At 51.8% G+C, this 17,029-nt stretch overlaps 1 protein-coding gene across 4 annotated transcripts in view; it reads left to right on the top strand.

Annotated features, from left to right (window-relative positions):
- Nucleotides 1-17,029, top strand: part of GON4L (gon-4 like) — a 47,146-nt gene that overhangs the window by 28,410 nt on the left and 1,707 nt on the right. For all 4 annotated transcript variants that reach the window (XM_053369096.1, XM_053369095.1, XM_053369094.1 and 1 more), the window contains exons 21-30: nt 555-2,207; nt 4,344-4,611; nt 5,892-6,073; nt 6,913-7,110; nt 9,918-10,061; nt 11,643-11,786; nt 12,259-12,378; nt 13,419-13,547; nt 14,815-15,004; nt 15,857-16,616. In XM_053369096.1, the coding sequence (XP_053225071.1) occupies nt 555-2,207; nt 4,344-4,611; nt 5,892-6,073; nt 6,913-7,110; nt 9,918-10,061; nt 11,643-11,786; nt 12,259-12,378; nt 13,419-13,547; nt 14,815-15,004; nt 15,857-16,616 (3,788 nt within the window). The remainder of the gene's footprint in view (nt 1-554; nt 2,208-4,343; nt 4,612-5,891; nt 6,074-6,912; nt 7,111-9,917; nt 10,062-11,642; nt 11,787-12,258; nt 12,379-13,418; nt 13,548-14,814; nt 15,005-15,856; nt 16,617-17,029) is intronic.

Below are 17,029 nucleotides of genomic sequence, written 5' to 3'. Positions count from 1 at the left end.
ACCGTATTTTTCGCTCTATAGGACACAGTTTTCCCCCTCCAAAAATGAAGGGGAAATGTGTGTGTGTCCTATGGAGCGAATGCAGGCTCCTTGGCTTCAGCGATAGCCTGCGCTCTGGAGGCTTCGTGTTGCTTTCGCTGAAGCCGCCTGAAGCCCCTGGAGCGCAGCGCGAACTCCCACTGTGCTCTGGGGGCTTCAGGTGGCTATCCGCAAGCCTTCAGAGTGCAGCAGGAGTTCCCGCTGCGCTCCAAAGGCTTGCGGATAGCCACCTGAAGCCTGGAGAACGAGACGGGTCGGTGCACACCGATCCCTCTCACTCTCCAGGCTTTGCTTCACTGGAGAGGCGTTGCACAGTTCTCCCTCTCTGCGCAGCGCCCCTTCAGCGAAGCGGGAGGAGAAATGGAAGGGGCTCCCTTTCTCCTGCCGCTTCGTTGAAGGGGCGCTGAGCAGAGAGGGGGAGAATGGTCCGGTGCGTCCTATAGAGCGAAAAATACGGTAATTCTGATTTGGCTCTTTCCCCTTCCCTGCCCCTTTCCTGTTGTTTCTTCCTCCAGGCCAGCTTGCCATCCATCCAGGAGGCACTGGAGCAAAGCGCTGGAGCTGTGTCCAGCTTCCCTGGCTCCGACCCTGACCTGGGTAAAGCGGGGAGGGATCCTGCGGAGACTGCAAGAGATGAGAAATACCCCCTGCGCATGCCCGAGGGTTTGCAGCTGATCCTGAGGCCCCTCACCAGCCGCATCTGCCGTAAGGCCTGGAGGCGGCAGAGACAGGCCTCCGCCAAGCCCCTCCCTGTCCGTCCAGGCCTTTGCCTGCTCCCCGCCGGCACCAACCACTACCTGAAGGTGGGTGCCCGGCAGCCTCAGCCGGAAGCCCCTCCCAGCAAGCCTGCAGGGCGCGTCCCCCGCCTGATTCAGCCTGCCCCGCTGGTGCAGCCCTTGCCAGGGGGGATTCAGCACTTGAGCCTTCTGCCGGCCACGGGGAGCACTGCCAGCTTTGACCTCCAGGGGGTGCTCTCCGCCCCGCCCCATTCCGACTCCAGGGCCTGCTTGGCTGCCGCTCTGCCCCAGAACTTGGTCTCCTCCCTGCCGGTCGCCTTCCAGACCAAGATGATCCCGCCAGCGCTGCCTGCGACGAAGGTCCGGAAGCCCAGCGCCCCCAGGGGCTACCAGAAGAAGAAGAGCCCCAAAGCCGCCCCCCTGTTCAAGCCCTCTCCCCTCCTGCACCCGGCCCCGGTCATCTTCACCGTGCCGGCCGGTGCCGTGAAAGTGGTCGGCATCGCCAACGGCTGCAACGTCCTGCACCCCTTGGCATCGAGCGGTGCAGGCAGCGCTGCTCAGCCCATCCCCATCACCACTTTGCTGGTCAACCCTAACCCTTTCCCGTGCCCACTGAGCCAGCCGCTAGCAACCTCTCCGGCACCGTCGCTGGTGGTGACGTCAAATGCCACCAGCTCCCCTGTCCCCACCAAGGATTCCGCGTTTGTGAGCCCGCCTGCCGGCGGAATCGCATCCCCGGAGCCACGAGAGACGTCGCCGTTGGTCTCCGCCGGTGAAGACAGCGGCCGGTGGTCGTCCGATCCTGACCTTGGGGTCCAAGGAGAGACTCCCATCGAAGGGTTCGGGGAACCGAGCGAAGGGAATTCTGCTGATCTGGGGACCCCAGGGCTCTTCTCCTCTTTGCCTGAGATGGGGGAGACAGTGAAGGTTGAAACAGAGAAACCCAGAGACCTCCCTCCAGTGGCTTCCCCCATTCCGGAGGAGCTGAGCTCCGCCGGCAGCCCGGTCAGAGAGGAGCTGGTGTTGGAACTGGGGCAGGAGCTGGATGTGGAGCCGACACCAGAGGGCGCCGCTGAGCAGAAGGAAGCTCCCGGCAAGCCGGGCTCCGGCCAGAACGAGGAGAGAGGCCAAGGCGACGGCCTGCAGAGCGCAGCCGGCACTGCGGAAAACACCAGCAGCAGTTCTCCCGAGAAAGCCTGCAGCTCTGCTGCCGGAGGGCCTGATTCCAGTGCCGCCTTGGAGAAGGACCTGTCCACCGCAGGCGGCCGTGCCGTTGGGGGGATTCCTGCCAGGCAGGAGGCGTCGGCAGGCGAGAAAGAGGGGCCGGAGGAGGAGGAAGAAGAGGACTTTGATGATTTCACTCAAGATGAGGAAGATGAGGAAATGTCGTCCGCCTCGGAGGAGTCGGTCCTCTCCGTACCAGAGCTGCAGGTAGAGCTGTTTTGTCCGGGGGTGGGGAGAAACAAAAATGACTGTGGGGAAAGGGGAGAGACATGTTTTCTGTGACGGCACCAGGGCCCAGGAGAAGGGGAAATGGCCCCAGGCCTGCTTTCCTTTCCATGGGGCTTCCTGCGAGAGCGAGTGGACGGGGTATGGCCTCTGCTCGGAAGCCCTATTCCACCTATGGAGAAGCATAGAATCTGCTGTGTGGTATGGATTTCACTGTATCTTGATTCTAGATTTTCATTTTTCTAGTATTTGTGTGAAATAAGCAGAGGTGTGCGTGAATGTACCAAGCTTCCAGTTCTTATGGTTGTGGGATACACATTTCGCTGTTCCTTTCCCTTCCTTTCTCTTGCCCCAAACCATTAGAAGAGGGGTAGGGAACCCTGTTCAGCTCGAGGGCCGCACTCTCTTCTGGGCAGCCTTTTGAGGGCTGCAGGTCATTGGTGGGTGGGGCACATGCAAAAGCAGAAGGGGCAGTGAATGTAGAATTTGAAATTATTTCTCTCTATATGTGTTGTTTTATTGTCAAATGGAATTGGGGTGTTCTGTGGGAAGCAATTAGGAAATGATAGAAAATAAAATGAAGATACGTGTGCTATCCTATTCTTGCATGGGTTTTGCAGCATAGCCTGAGTGGTGAGTCTCACACATTGGGCTGGCAGGGCAGAAGGAAGGGAGCCCAGCAGTAGGTGGCGCCAGAGACAGTTGGAGACAGAGCAGGGCCAATGGATGGGAGGAGGTATCCTCTAGTGGTGGCTGGTGCCAGTTGGGGCTGGTGGGGTGGAAGGAGCCCAACAGTAGGTGGCGCCAGCGAGAGGCGGAGCTGACTGATACTAGTTTTCTTCCCTTCCTCCTAGCTGAATTCTATAAGGGCAGTGCTAAGGGGAGGAGGCTGACAGCCAGTGCCTCCCCCTAGATTGGCTGTAAGTAAGGAGGTAGGGGCTGGCTAAGAGCAGGCTGAAGATGGGGGGGCAGTAAGGAGCCATCTCTAGCCATTTGGCAAGCCTTATCTTCGCTAGGAGTCACTGCCTGCCCCAGCTGAGTTCCAGCTTCATAGCTAGAATGAATTTTATGGAATTTTATGGTCTTAGACATATGGTAAAGGTCATAAGTGTACCAACCAAGCACATACATAGATCAGCACAAGAAGGCCAACCTGGAACCATTCTGATTCCCAAACTGTCCCAAACTGACCAAATGTTTTCTCTGCAAGGTCAAAGGAAAATGGAAAAGCCTCCCCATTGTCTTTTCCTTCACAAATCCTGTCTTAAGGGTATGTCTGAAACACAGGGTGTGAGCCTGTGACCTGGCCCAGGAACTAAGTATTTATCATTACAAAAGACTGGCCAGGCTCCCCAGGCAATCCAATCAAGTAACCTGCCAGACAGGAGATAAACAAGGACAGGAGAAAAACAACATTCAAATTTCTGTTTAGACCGCCTTTTCTGTGATGTAGGTATGATGTATCTGAGGGGTGGTCTTAGGTTACACCCCTTCCGTGATGCACCGTATTTTTTGCTCTATAAGACGCACCAGAGTTTTTGGAGGAGGAAAACAAGAAAAAAAATATTCTGAATCTCAGAAGCCAGAACAGCAAGAGGGATCGCTGTGCAATGAAAGCAGCAACCTCTCTTGCTGTTGTGGCTTCTGGGATAGCTGCGCAGCCTGCATTCGTTCCATAAGACGCACATACATTTCCCCATACTTTTTAGCAGGGGAAATGTGAGTCTTATGGAGCAAAAAATATGGTATGTATGATGTTTCTGGGGGTGGTCTTGATCTACAGGATGGGAATTTCAAAAGTCTTTATAAGGCCTTGCACGCCATTTTTCTGGGTTCCTCCTCTCTCCTGTGTGTGAGGGGAGCACCCTGTGGCAACAGATCAATAAAGATCAAGCTTACTAGCTGCTTTGCTTCTCAATATTCTCTGGTTGGCCTCTGTTATTCTCTCCTACCAATAGGGAACCTATGTAAGGACTCTATATGGGCTCTTGGATACCCTATAAGGGAAAAGGGCAATTTTTTGTTTACAACAGGATCATGCTGCTGCTTCCACAGGGTGGGGCAGATGAGGCGGGAATTATGAGAGCTGACAAGATGCTTTGGTCTTTGTGCCTACAGGAGACGATGGAGAAGTTGACGTGGCTGGCCTCTGAGAGGCGCCTGAGCCAGGAGGGCGAATCCGAGGAGGAGAATTCCCAGGAGGAGAACTCTGAGCCGGAGGAGGAGGAGGAAGAAGAGGAAGAGGAAGGGGAGGGGGAGAACTCGGAAAACTTGCAGAAAGAGGACGAAATGGCCGACGAGGTCGCAGACCCCAGAGACGGGCCGGCAGAGTCTCTTGCCCTCACTTGCGCTGCCCCGGAGGTGGAGCCCAGCAGGGACGCCCCAGGTGAGTCGCAGGCGGCAGAATTGGGAAGAGGACCTGGCCTTGTCTCCTTGGGACACGCAGGAACAGAGCAGGTTGGCTTCTGCCAAGGCAAACCATTGGTCCATCTAGCTCAGTGTTGTCTACACTGACTGGCAGCGGCTCTCCAGGGTTTCAGGCAGAGAGTCTCTCTCAGCCCTACCTGGAGATGCCATTGGGGACCGATCCTGGGAATGTTTTGCATGCAAAGAAGATGCTCTACCATTGAACAATGGCCCTGCCCCAATACAAGTTGAAAAGTGTGTGTGTGTGTGTATGAGAGAGAGAGAGAGAGAGAGAGAGAGAGAGAAAGAAAGAAAGAAAGAAAGAAAGAAAGAAAGAAAGAAAGAAAAGAGTCATAAATAAATCCCCCTTAGCCTGGATCTCTTAGAGAGAATCAGGACTGAGCGATTCCAATAACAACAACAACAACATCAACAACAACAACAACAACAACAACAACAACAACGGTTGTTGTTATTATCAGTATCATTATTCTGCCTTGCATCCTAAGGTCTCAGAGCAGGTTACAGCATTAAAGCACAGTATTAAAATCAAAATCTCACAAGACAGTATGACCCAGGTTTTGCTCCCGTTCATTCACTTTCATAGAATCATAGAATCATAGAGTTGGAAGAGACCACAAGGGCCATCGAGTCCAACCCCCTGCCAAACAGGAAACCCCATCAGAGCACTCCTGACATATGGTTGTCAAGCCTCTGCTTAAAGACCTCCAAAGAAGGAGACTCCACCACACTCCTTGGCAGCAAATTCCACTGTCGAACAGCTCTTACTGTCAGGAAGTTCTTCCTAATGTTTAGGTGGAATCTTCTTTCTTGTAATTTAGATCCATTGCTCCGTATCCGCTTCTCTGGAGCAGCAGAAAACAACCTTTCTCCCTCCTCTATGTGACATCCTTTTATATATTTGAACATGGCTATCATATCACCCCTTAACCTCCTCTTCTCCAGGCTAAACATGCCCAGCTCCCTTAGCCGTTCCTCATAAGGCATCGTTTCCAGGCCTTTGACCATTTTGGTTGCGCATTAAGATGTATTTGCTCCTTTTTGTTCTGCTGCTTCCTGCCATGGGAGGGAGTCATAGCCTGGAGGGTCACCTGGTCTCTCCCCCCCCCCCATGTGCTTGAATCGAGATCTGCCACACAGAAGGTGGCAACCCTGGAAAAGCTCTGGCAACCCTGGAAAAGTGGGACACAGAGCCTCTTCCACGGACTGCAGTCGGATCGCTTTCTGTGTTTTTTCCAGGAGAGAGCACCAAAGCACCGGGCAAAAGCCGCGGCTCCCACCGAGCACGAGCGAAGAGAGGCCGGGCTCGTGCCAGCAAAGACACCTCCAAGCTGTTGCTCCTCTACGACGAAGACATTCTGGAGAGAGACCCCTTGCGGGAGCAGAAGGACTTGGCCTTTGCGCAGGCTTACCTGAGCAGGGTAAGGAGGGCCCTCTTCAACTGCTAAGTCAGGATGTAGAGTTGCAAGTGACCTTAAATCAGGAGAGAGTTCCAGATGTTCACCAAACCAGAGAGTGCTTAGGTCCTGTAGACCAGGGAGCCTCAGGCCTGGAGACCAGATGTGGCCCCGATAGCTCTCTTATCTGGCCCTCGGGACTCTTCCCAGGCCAAACCTCTTCATAGCCCACTACACCTTCCTTCAAGTGCTTTCTCCTGGCTGGACCACATCCTTGATGGCGCCTCTTTCTTCTCCAAATGTGGGATTCCCAGCGAGAGACTCATACTGTCTCCGGCAGTGGAGGAAAACCGTAGGCATCAGGGCTGGCAGCCATTGGTAGCTCTACCAGTGTGAGAGCCACTGTGGTGTAGTGGTTAAGAGCGGTAGTGTCGTAATCTGGTGAACCGGGTTCGATTCCCTGCTCCTCCACATGCAGCTGCTGGGTGACCTTGGGCCAGTCACACTTCTTTGAAGTCTCTCAGCCCCACTCACCTCACAGAGTGTTTGTTGTGGGGGAGGAAGGGAAAGGAGAATGTTAGCCGCTTTGAGACTCCTTAAAGGGAGTGAAAGGCGGGATATCAAATCCAAACTCTTCTTCTCTTCTTCTATGCTCCTCCACAAATTTGCCCATTCCTCTTCTAAAGCCATCCATTCGGTGGCCTTCGCTGCCTCCTTTGGGAGCGGTGGATGCCTAGCTCTGCAATGAAGCCTGCCGGCCTTTGGGCTTGTGTAGTTGCTTTGGGATTTGGGGTTTGCTCTGCGCACGAGCGGCGTTTCTCCCCGCGCTCCGTCTGAGCTAACGCCGGCGTCTTCCTCCGCAGGTGCACGAGGCCTTGCGGAATGTCCCTGGCAAGTACGAGGAGTTCCTGCACATCATTTATGAATTCGAGAGCAACGCCCAGAAGCAGACGGCCGTCGACCTCTACGCGGGACTGCGGAACCTGCTAAGGGAGTGGCCGCAGTTGCTCACTGACTTCGCTGCTTTCCTCTTGCCTGAGCAGGCCCTGGAGTGCGGGCTGGTATGTAGATGTGCTGGGGCAGCTGGGGGTCGGGAGTTCAAGGATGGCTCACTTGGCGCTGCTGCCTTGAATCGGCAACCTCACCTTACGACTTGACCTTTAAAGCCCTAAACGGCCTCAGCCCTGCATATCTGAAGGAGCGTTTCCCTCCCATTGTTCAGCCCGTACACTGAGGTCCAGCTCCGAGGGCCTTCTGGCGGTTCCCTCACTGCAATAAGTGAGGTTACAGGAAACCAGGCAGAGGACCTTCTAGGTAGTGGCACCTGCCCTGTGGAACGCCCTCCCATCAGATGCCAAGGATCTTCTATTCCCTTTCTCCCTTTCCTCTTCTATGAAGAAACCCTTTCTGGGACCCCACGTTTATACTCTTCTCTGGTCTCCTTGCTGTCCCTAGTAGGACCAGCTTGGCCAGTTAGCCCTGGGGATCATTTGATCTCTACTGACTGGGGTTTGTTTGTCCCCCCCCCAATGACCCCTGAATTTTTGAATTTTATTGATATTGCTGCTGCATTTTATGTTGTATTTTATGTTGTTTTATGCTGTTTTTAAGTCGTAGTTTAATCAATTTTTATATTTGCTGTTAGCCGCCCTGAGCCCAGTTTTTAAACTGGGAAGGGCGGGGTATAAATAAATTTTATTATTATTATTATTAAGGAGATAAATAACTATACAGCTTTTAGAAGACATCTAAACAATGGTGGGACTTCAGGTAGTAGATATGTGAAGTGGGCCTCCCCACTTAGGGAGTTCCTATCAAAGGCAGTGTTGTATATGAATCAACAATACATTATTCCAACTACCGTATTTTTCCCTCTATAACACGCAGATTTTTTCTCCTAAAAAGGAAGGGGAAATGTCTGCGCGTGTTATTGAGCGACTGTGTGGTCCCTGGAGCAAAATGGCGCGAGGGGAGGCAAAAAAAATCAGGCAAAAATCAAATCGCGCGTCTCGGAGAAGGGAAACCTGAAAAGAGGAAGCGGCTGCTTTCCTGCATTCTGCCTCAGGGTCTTACTGCCCACCCTCCTCTGTTTCCTTGCTGTGTTTGCTCAAACGGAACAAAGAGCAGGGAAAGCCCCTCCCCTCCAGGCAAGCAGAGGGGAAAGCAGAGTGTCGTCTCTGTGCTCCGGTGCTGCTGAAAACATGCAGGAGAGAGGGAGGGAGAGAGAGAGAGGGGGGGGGGAGGGAGAGAGAGAGGGAGAGCGCGCGAGCTGGCTGGCTTGGGTGGGTAGGTGAGGGAAAACTTTTGCCTTCCTTTCCTCCCTCCCGTTATACCCCTCTCCTGCATTCTTAGCCAGCTGCTTCTCTGCACACCCCTCTCCTGCTCCTTGTCCCTTCTGTGTTTTTCCTTCCCTCCCCACTTAAAATGTGGTTAAAAAGCATGGATCCACATGGATCCTCAGGATCTTTGCATTGGGTCACCCCAAATTACCCATCAGATCACATAGCATGTCCATGGCTACAGCCTGCCCCCCCAAAATCACGCACCCACTGTTGCCTGGGGCTGCAATGGTGCAAAAATGTGGTTACAAAGCATGGATCTACATGGATCCTCAGGATCTTTGCATTGGGTCACCCCAAATTCACCATCAGATCACATAGCATGTCCATGGCTACAGCCTGCCCCCCAAAAATCACACACCCACTGTTGCCTGGGGCTGCAATGGTGCAAAAACGTGGTTACAAAGCATGGATCCACAGGGATTCTCAGGATTTTTGCATTGGGTCACCCCAAATTCACCATCAGATCACATGTCTGTGGCCACAGCATGAAGCACAAAAATGATACATCCACTGTTTCATTCAGAATGTTTTTTCCCTTGTTTTCCTCCTCTAAAAACGATGTGCGTGTTATGGTCAGGTGCGTGTTATAGAGCGAAAAATACGGTATATCAAAGGGAAAACAGCAAATTTTTAAAAAAGTTTCAAACTTCCTGTATATGGAAGGTTTTAATGTTTGATGTTTTATTATGCTTTTGTCGGAAGCTGCTTGGAGTGGCTGGGACAACCCAGTCACGTGGGTGGGGTACAAATAAAAAAATTATTACTACTGCAAAGTTACTGGGGTCGTAAGTGGTCTTTAAAAAGGTGTGTGATTGCCCTTCGCATGCCACCCCAGCCTCGCTTGGGAGCTGCTTCTCCCTGATGCCCTCTCACATGACCAAGGGCTGCACTGAAGGGGGCAGATTTCCCACCTGAATTCTGTGCCCTGTTATAAATTAGTTTTTGTACGTGAGGTTTTGATGTCTAGCTTATTGGGGGTCAGGGGCAACACTGGGCACCTGCTGATCTCTTGGAAATCTTACTTCCCCACCCCTCTGGCTTCTGACATTCCCCTCCACCCCCAGTATTTGCCCACAAAACTAGAAGTACAATGCATCTTTTCAGCCATAGGGACTAGAAACTTTGCTTGCTAACAAAAGCTGAGATTCTGAAGGCTCTGACTTCTTCTGAGCAAGCAGACTGGGGCATCTGTTGCTTGCACTTTTGTCTGCTTTTGAGCGAGAGGGCAAGCAGGTGGCAATTCTGAAGAGGAGGGGCAGGACCAGTGGGCTCTTTGGCTGCGCGAGGGGCATCAGCAGGTACCTGATTCTGCTGGCATCAGCTCTCTTCTCTGTGTGGTACAGCTGTACAGCTTCACTGATCTGCACCTGCTTTTGTTGTCTGTTGCTTGCCACCTGCTGGCCAGGTAGGGAATTTCACTTTTGGAGCCCCCCCCCCAAAAAAAGAACCCAGGTGGTGATTGGACAGTGCCAGTGATGTCAAGATGGCACATGAGCAGTGAAGATTGTTTCTCTTCCTTGGGGCAGTTTGAGGAGCAACAAGCTTTTGAGAAGAGCAGGAAGTTCCTTAGGCAACTGGAGATCTGCTTTGCGGAAAACCCTTCCCACCACCAGAAGATCATCAAAGTGCTGCAGGGCTGTGCAGAGTGCCTGCCCCAGGAGATAATCGAGGTAAGCAGACCTACAGGTGCTCATGGGAAATATGCTTGTCCTCTCTGTGTCCTGTCCCCTTAGCAAATTCTGGCTGTGGTGGGAATTGCAGGCTTTTTCTTGTGGCTGAAATACAACATTGCTGCAAATTTTGGTTTCCTGGCTTGTATGTAACATGGATATGCAGGTAACTCTCCTCTTAAGCTTAATTTACTTATGTGATTGCAGCTTTGTGGGACTGTGGGGAGAAAATGAATAAATGGAGAGCTGAGGAAACCCATTCTCCACTCATTTATTCCCCTCCACCCATGCAAAGCTGCGATCACAGAATTACCTAGCTTTGGGAAGGTGTAATAGGTAGCAGAGGGACGCGGGTGGCGCTGTGGGTAAAAGCCTCAGTGCCTAGGGCTTGCCGATCGAAAGGTCGGCGGTTCGAATCCCCACGGCGGGGTGCGCTCCCATTGTTCGGTCCCAGCGCCTGCCAACCTAGCAGTTCGAAAGCACCCCCAGGTGCAAGTAGATAAATAGGGACCGCTTACTAGCGGGAAGGTAAACGGCGTTTCCGTGTGCTGCGCTGGCTCGCCAGATGCAGCTTGTCACGCTGGCCACGTGACCCGGAAGTGTCTCCGGACAGCGCTGGCCCCCGGCCTATAGAGTGAGATGGGTGCACAACCCTAGAGTCTGTCAAGACTGGCCCGTACGGGCAGGGGTACCTTTACCTTTACCTTTAATAGGTAGCAGGGCTCATTTAATCACATTCGCTGGAGGCCCATTTCCACCAAGCTCCTCCTGCCCCCGAACCGTGCTAGCTGGTTAACCGTGAAGGAAAAACCTACCGTATTTTTTGCTCTGTAAGACGCACATGACCATAAGATGCACCTAGTTTTTAGAGGAGTGAAACAAGAAACAAGAAAGCAATGCAAAGCCTCTTGAGCAAAGAGGCAGGAGCACTCCCGCTGCGCTCAAGAGGCTTTGCGTGGCTATCCCTGAAGCCAGAAGATGGATAGAAGAGGCTTCTGGGACAGCTGCGCAGCCTCTTCAGCCAGAAGCTAGAACAGCGCTGCGCAGCTATCCTTTTCACTGTTCTGGCTTCTGGGATAGCTGCGCAGCCTGCATTCGCTCCATAAGACGCACACACATTTCCCCTTACTTTTTAGGAGGGGAAAAGTACGTCTTATAGAGCGAAAAATACGGTACATTGAAATTAGTGCCTTGGTTGGATGTTGATTTTCCTCTGCCCTCCTTTGTCCTTTTCCCGTGTGTGTGTGTGTGTTGTTGTTGTTGTTTTTGTATTGTAAGCCTGCAGGTATGGGCTGCCTTCTTTCGATTGTGTGTAAGCTGTTCTGGGAGCCCTTTAGGCTGAAGAGTGGGGTACAAATGCTCTAAACCAATAAATAAGAAAGGATTGAAGAAAAAAGACATTGGACAAATGCTGAAAATGTTCCACACAGGGGTGGGCAAACAGGGTTTGGCCAGTAGGCTGGATCCTAAGCTTCCCCCCACCCCGGTGGGCCATTTTGATATGGGGGGTGGGAGGCACCTATAATTCAGGTACCAATCGCCCCTCTCCTTATTTTGCTTACTTGGAATGTCTCTGTGCAGCTGAAGACCCAGATGTGGCAGTTGCTGAAGGGGCACGACCACCTGCAGGATGAGTTTTCCGTCTTCTTCGACCACTTGCGCCCGTCGGCCAACCGCCTGGGAGATTTTGAGGAAATCAACTGGACGGAAGAGAAAGAGTATGAGGTGGAGTTATCCCTTGACCCTCCTGGGCAGGTTGGGAGAGGGAGGCACCTGCTTTTTGCACGGCTTTCTGGGGTTGCGGGGAGAAGCAGCTCTGAGCAATGGAGCAATGGATCCAAACTACCAGAAATGGATCCAAACTACAAGAAAGAAGATTCCACCTAAACATTAGGAAGAACTTCCTGACAGTAAGAGCTGTTCGACAGTGGAATTTGCTGCCAAGGAGTGTGGTGGAGTCTCCTTCTTTGGAGGTCTTTAAGCAGAGGCTTGACAACCATATGACAGGAGTGCTCTGATGGTGTTTCCTGCTTGGCAGGGGGTTGGACTCGATGGCCCTTGTGGTCTCTTCCAACTCTATGATTCTATGATTCTATGAGCTCCGATAGTGACTTGGGGGGGGGCAATTTTAAGCTTCAGGGATTCCCTGCATCCCAACCACGCTACCTGACAATGGCTCCTGTGCTTCTTTTCCTAGTTTGATGGATTTGAAGAGGTGTCCTTGCCAGATGTGGAGGAGGAAGAGGACCCCCCCAAAATCCACGCGACTGCGAAAAATAAGAAGAGGAAGGAGCTTGGGGGGCAGAATATTGACAAGGTGAGGCTGGGGGAGCCCTTGGCGCAAAGCATTGCTTTTTAAAAAAAAAAAAGATTTTAAAGATTTTCTTGTTTTACAGAAGTATGTGTAATGTCTCTCGTATTTTTTCCATGTAACATTTTTACAAATCCGTTTCATTTGTTGAGACATTAGGGGGAGAAAAAAAGGGGTGGGGTGGGGAGATGGGTGGGGGTGGGGTCGGGTGGCGATGTTTCTATTATGCTTAATGTATGTAGGGTTTGGTGTCGGCGTTGCTTGTGCAGGTTCTCTGCTGTTCACTTGTGTTCTTTGGGGGTGAGAGAGGTTGGGGTTGGCCTAGGGTGTGATTGTTTGTTTGTGATTGGCTGTGGTGATCTTTGTTTTTGTGTGAGTGGGGTGGGCGGGTGTTTTGGATCAGGTTAGCCATATTGATTTGTACGCTGTTGGTGGATTATTGTCATTGTCTTGTTGGGCTGTGTATGTGATAAAGGGGAGCCATACCGGGGTAAAGGCATCTTCTTCTGTTTGTCCCCGTGTCAGTTTCAGTTTATTGGTTAATTTTTCTAGTAGGGCTGTTTCCCATACTATTTGGCACCTTCGGTCCATGCTTACTCCTGACAGGTCTCTCCAGTGTCTGGTTATGGTGTTTCTGGCTGCTGAAAGTAGGTGGGTTATGAGTTCTTTGTGGTGTAAATGGGCATTGTTGTCTTGGAAAATGTTTAGTAGGGCCAATTCTGGGGTGATGTCTAATACTTGCTTAGTTATGTTACATATTTCTCGTATGGCTGTTGTCCAGAATAGTTGGATTTTGGGGCACTCCCACCACATGTGGAGGTATGTGCCTGTGGAGGTGCACCCTCTCCAGCATTTTGGTGAGGTCCCTGGACGTATTAGCGCTAGTTTTCTTGGTGTTAGGTACTACCTGTAGGTGAGTTTCAGAGTGAGTTCTTTTCTTTTCGTTGATATGGATTTAAAGGGGCAAAGCATTGCTTTCGAGAGCTCCTTCTCCCTGCTGCCTGTCCTGCTGAGGGTTGCTCCTCTTCTCTTGTGTGTGATTTCAGGAGTCTGAGTGGGCCGAGGGGGCCAAGGAGTGCTGCTGCTCCTGCCACGAGGGGAGCAGTGATCTCAGGCTGAAGAGGAGTAAGCGAAGGACCTGCAGCCACTGCAGCAGCAGCAGCAGCAGCAACAAGGTCAGTCCACAGCAATGGCAGAGGGAGTGTGAGACGCTGGGGCTTCAGCTCAGCGCACTGGGCCATAGATCAGTGCTAGAGCTTTACATGCAAAAGGTGCCATGTTTAGTCCATCGTCTCCAGGTAGATTCCCATCTGAAACCCTGCAGAGCCCCTGCCAGTCAGTGTGGACAATACTGAGCTTGATGGACCAATGGCCTGATTCAATATAAGGCAGCTCTCTTGGTTCCTATGTGTGTGAGTTCATCTGTGTGTGTCTCCCTTATGAGAAAAGGCTTCCAGTGCTGATTCTGTTCAGCTTACACAACAACAACCCTGTATCGGGAAATTTTTGATGTCTAATGTTTTACATTTTTTTAATGTGCTGTAAGCCACCCAGAGTGGCTGCGGAAACCAGCGTACAAATAATAATAAAATTATTATTATCACTTTATTTAACTGAATTTGCATACCCCTAAGCTGCAAATAAAACCTCCAAGAGGATTACGAAGAAGATAAAAAGTGCACTGAAATTGTTGGTGGAAATAAAGGTCAAACACTAGTTTATAAAAAAGCAAAGTGGACAAAATCGGCTGTTACATTCCAGATTAAATTGCACGTCAACTTTAGGCGTCCGGGTTGGCTAAGCAGAAAGGATTTTAGGAGGTGCCGAAAAGAATACAGGGAAGGTACCACCCTAATGTCAACAGGCCGAGTTCCAGAGTGAAGACTGGATCCTTACAGATGCATAATGAAGTTTTCTGGATGGAAGTGGTTGCAGGGGCATCTGTGGGTTAAGCCAACCCTCCAGATAAGCTGCTCCCAAACTGTTAAAAGCTCTGTATACTAATGGTAACATCTCAAACCCAGCCTGAGAATCTCCATTTGGACCTTGTAATCATATTGTTGCTGCCATTTCAGCTGCCTGCATGTAGTTCTGGATGATGAAGGGTTAAGGTGTCTGCCTCAGGCATGGAGTTCATCTACATTTCTTCATTTCATTTTGTCCCACCTTTCCTCCGAGGAGCTCAAGGTGGTATTCAAGGTGGCTCTCTTCCTCCCCATTTTATCAACAACCCTGTGAAGTAGACTGTGAGTGGGCCCAGGGGCACCCAGTGGGTTTCATAACTGAGCGGCGATTTGAACCCTGGGTCTCCGGGGTCCTGGCCAAACGCTCTATAGAGTCTCATGGCTTTTTAGGGGTGGGTGGCGAAGGGAAGCATACTAGTTTGGTGGGTTTGGAGCAGGAGGTGTTCTGAGACGCTCTTGGACTTCCCTTGGTCCACAGGCAGGAGATGGCAAGGCCTACAGGAACAAAGATCCCCAGGAGCTCACGGACAGCCTCGTCCAGCGCGAACTGAGCCCTCGCCCCGAAGGGAAGGAGCCTGCGGAAGAGAGTCTGGAGCAGAGAGAGGACGGGGAGCCTCCCCAGAGCAGGATGAGGACAGGCGCCAGGAGAGCAGACTCCGCAGCAGGAGGTACGTGGGGAGGGAAGCCATGAGCTTGCCCATGCAGCCCTGGGATCTTGTGCCAAGCGGCCTCCTAACTGGCTCTGTGGGCAGGAGGGAGGGGATCCTGGCAGGGGCTGTGTAAGATTTCATACTTTGTCCCTTCTGAGGACAAGGGCATCCTCTCTGGTCCAAATTCTACTCTGTGCTTTGGAAACTTTTTCAGAAGCCACCAAGGCTGACTGTTAAAGCTGACATGTCACACTAGAAATGGCACCTTTTAAATATGAAACAGATTTGTGGCTTTATATAATGCTTCGTGAAGTAGAGCCTTTTTGATGAAGAGGGCTCTAGTCGGCAGTGTTCTCTCCGACAATAAGCCTCGTTAGTCTTTTACGGTACCACAAGACTCCTTCAGGAGTGTCTGGAAGGAGGGACTTGGGGTGGCTATAAACCAAGGCTGAATCCAGTTAAAGATGGAGATTCCGTGGCCATTAAAAAAAAGTTTTTATTTTGTTAAGATTGCATTGTTTTTTGCCATGCTTGGGCCCCTTTAGAGTGGTAGCGCAAGACAAATTTACGAAATGAATTTGGTCTTCCTCTCTTGTAGGTGAAGCTGAGGGGCCTGTGTGCAGTGCTTGAAGGAAGCACCCTCTCCTCTTAATGGCACATGGCACTAGGAGCAGTTTGCTAGCTGTGGCTATTTTCATGCAGGCTGGAAGGCGCATTGGCACCTAATGCTAGTTTTTAAGCTTAGTGTATCTCAGCAGTGCCATCTGCATAACCTTGTGCAATATTTCATTTCCACAGTTTTCAATAATGTTGTGCACTGATCAAGCGAGTGTGAACAATCCTTTCCCTGTCGTTTTTCTTCTTTCCCAGGTTCTCGCGTGGAAGGAAAATTGCCTTTGCCAAAGGAGACCCCTACGGAAGGGGGTGCGCTACCAGGACCTCCCTGCCTCCCCAAAGCCAGCGATCCTGCCCAGCTGTTCCCTCCTGGTACTGCTGCCTCTTCCACGCTGCAGGTGCAGAGGGGCGCCCCACCGAAACCCCACCGACCCAAAAGTGGCTCTTGCCATATAGGAGGCGAGAGCGACGCAGGACTCGGCCCGAGGAGCGGGGAAGCTTCTTCAGGCGTTTCAGGGGGTGAGACTCTTGCAGGAGCAGCGGGTGGTGCAGCTAGCCCAGGTGTCAACCCTCCTCTAGCCAAGAGTTGGCCACAAAAGCCTGCCGTTCAGTCCAGCCCCTCGCGGGGGGCAGCATCTGTTCCTCCTCGAGTGTGTCTCAAGGACAAGGAATTGGACAGGTTGACATCGTCTCTGGATACAAAGCCCAAAGGAAGGGATCTTTGCGGGTCACACTCCAAGGACCTCACGCCGTTGAAAGCAGGAGCGGCAAACTGTGGCTCTCAGACTCCAGCAGTGGCCTCTGGAGTTTGCAGCCCTCTGGCTACGGAGAAGAAAGGAAATGCCACGGAGAGACTGTGTGCTAGTGACCGCTCGGAGCTGCCAGCTGCAGGCAGTGGGGAGCGGGCCGCCTCGCTGCGGGGAGATGAGCTGCACCAGAGGGCGGTCGAAGCGACTGTGTGCGCTAAAAACATCAAGGTCAGCTCCACCGGGGAAAAGGTTGTCTTGTGGACCAGGTACTTTTTTTTGCTTCCTTGTTCAAAAGCCAGTACTAGGGGAGAACCGGGGTGGGTCCGCGTATAAGTGGTTTTGCTTTAGAATCCCTTTGTCCCCAGAGGTATAAGGTATCCCCCGACCCCAACACTTTGATGCACTGAGGAAAAGCCCAGTCCCACATCAGGATGTACAGATAAGCTTGAAAAAGCAGTGTGGGGTGTGAAACAGGTAGGCTGTGAGAAAATAGCAGTTAATTGGTGGGGTGTTGCAAAACAAGGAAGCCTGGTAGCGCCAACATGCCCCTATTGCTCCATTTCTGATAGGAAGCTGCCTTATACTGCTTCAGACCATTGGGTCCATGCAGCTCAGTGTTGTCCACACTGACTGGCAGCGGCTCCCTCCAGGGTTTCAGGCAAGGAGTATTTACCATCCC

Source organism: Podarcis raffonei, chromosome 16 (genome assembly GCF_027172205.1).
Source record: "Podarcis raffonei isolate rPodRaf1 chromosome 16, rPodRaf1.pri, whole genome shotgun sequence".
Taxonomy (NCBI): domain Eukaryota; kingdom Metazoa; phylum Chordata; class Lepidosauria; order Squamata; family Lacertidae; genus Podarcis; species Podarcis raffonei.
Note: the sequence above shows the minus strand (reverse complement) of the source record. Positions and strands in the feature narration are given on the sequence as shown.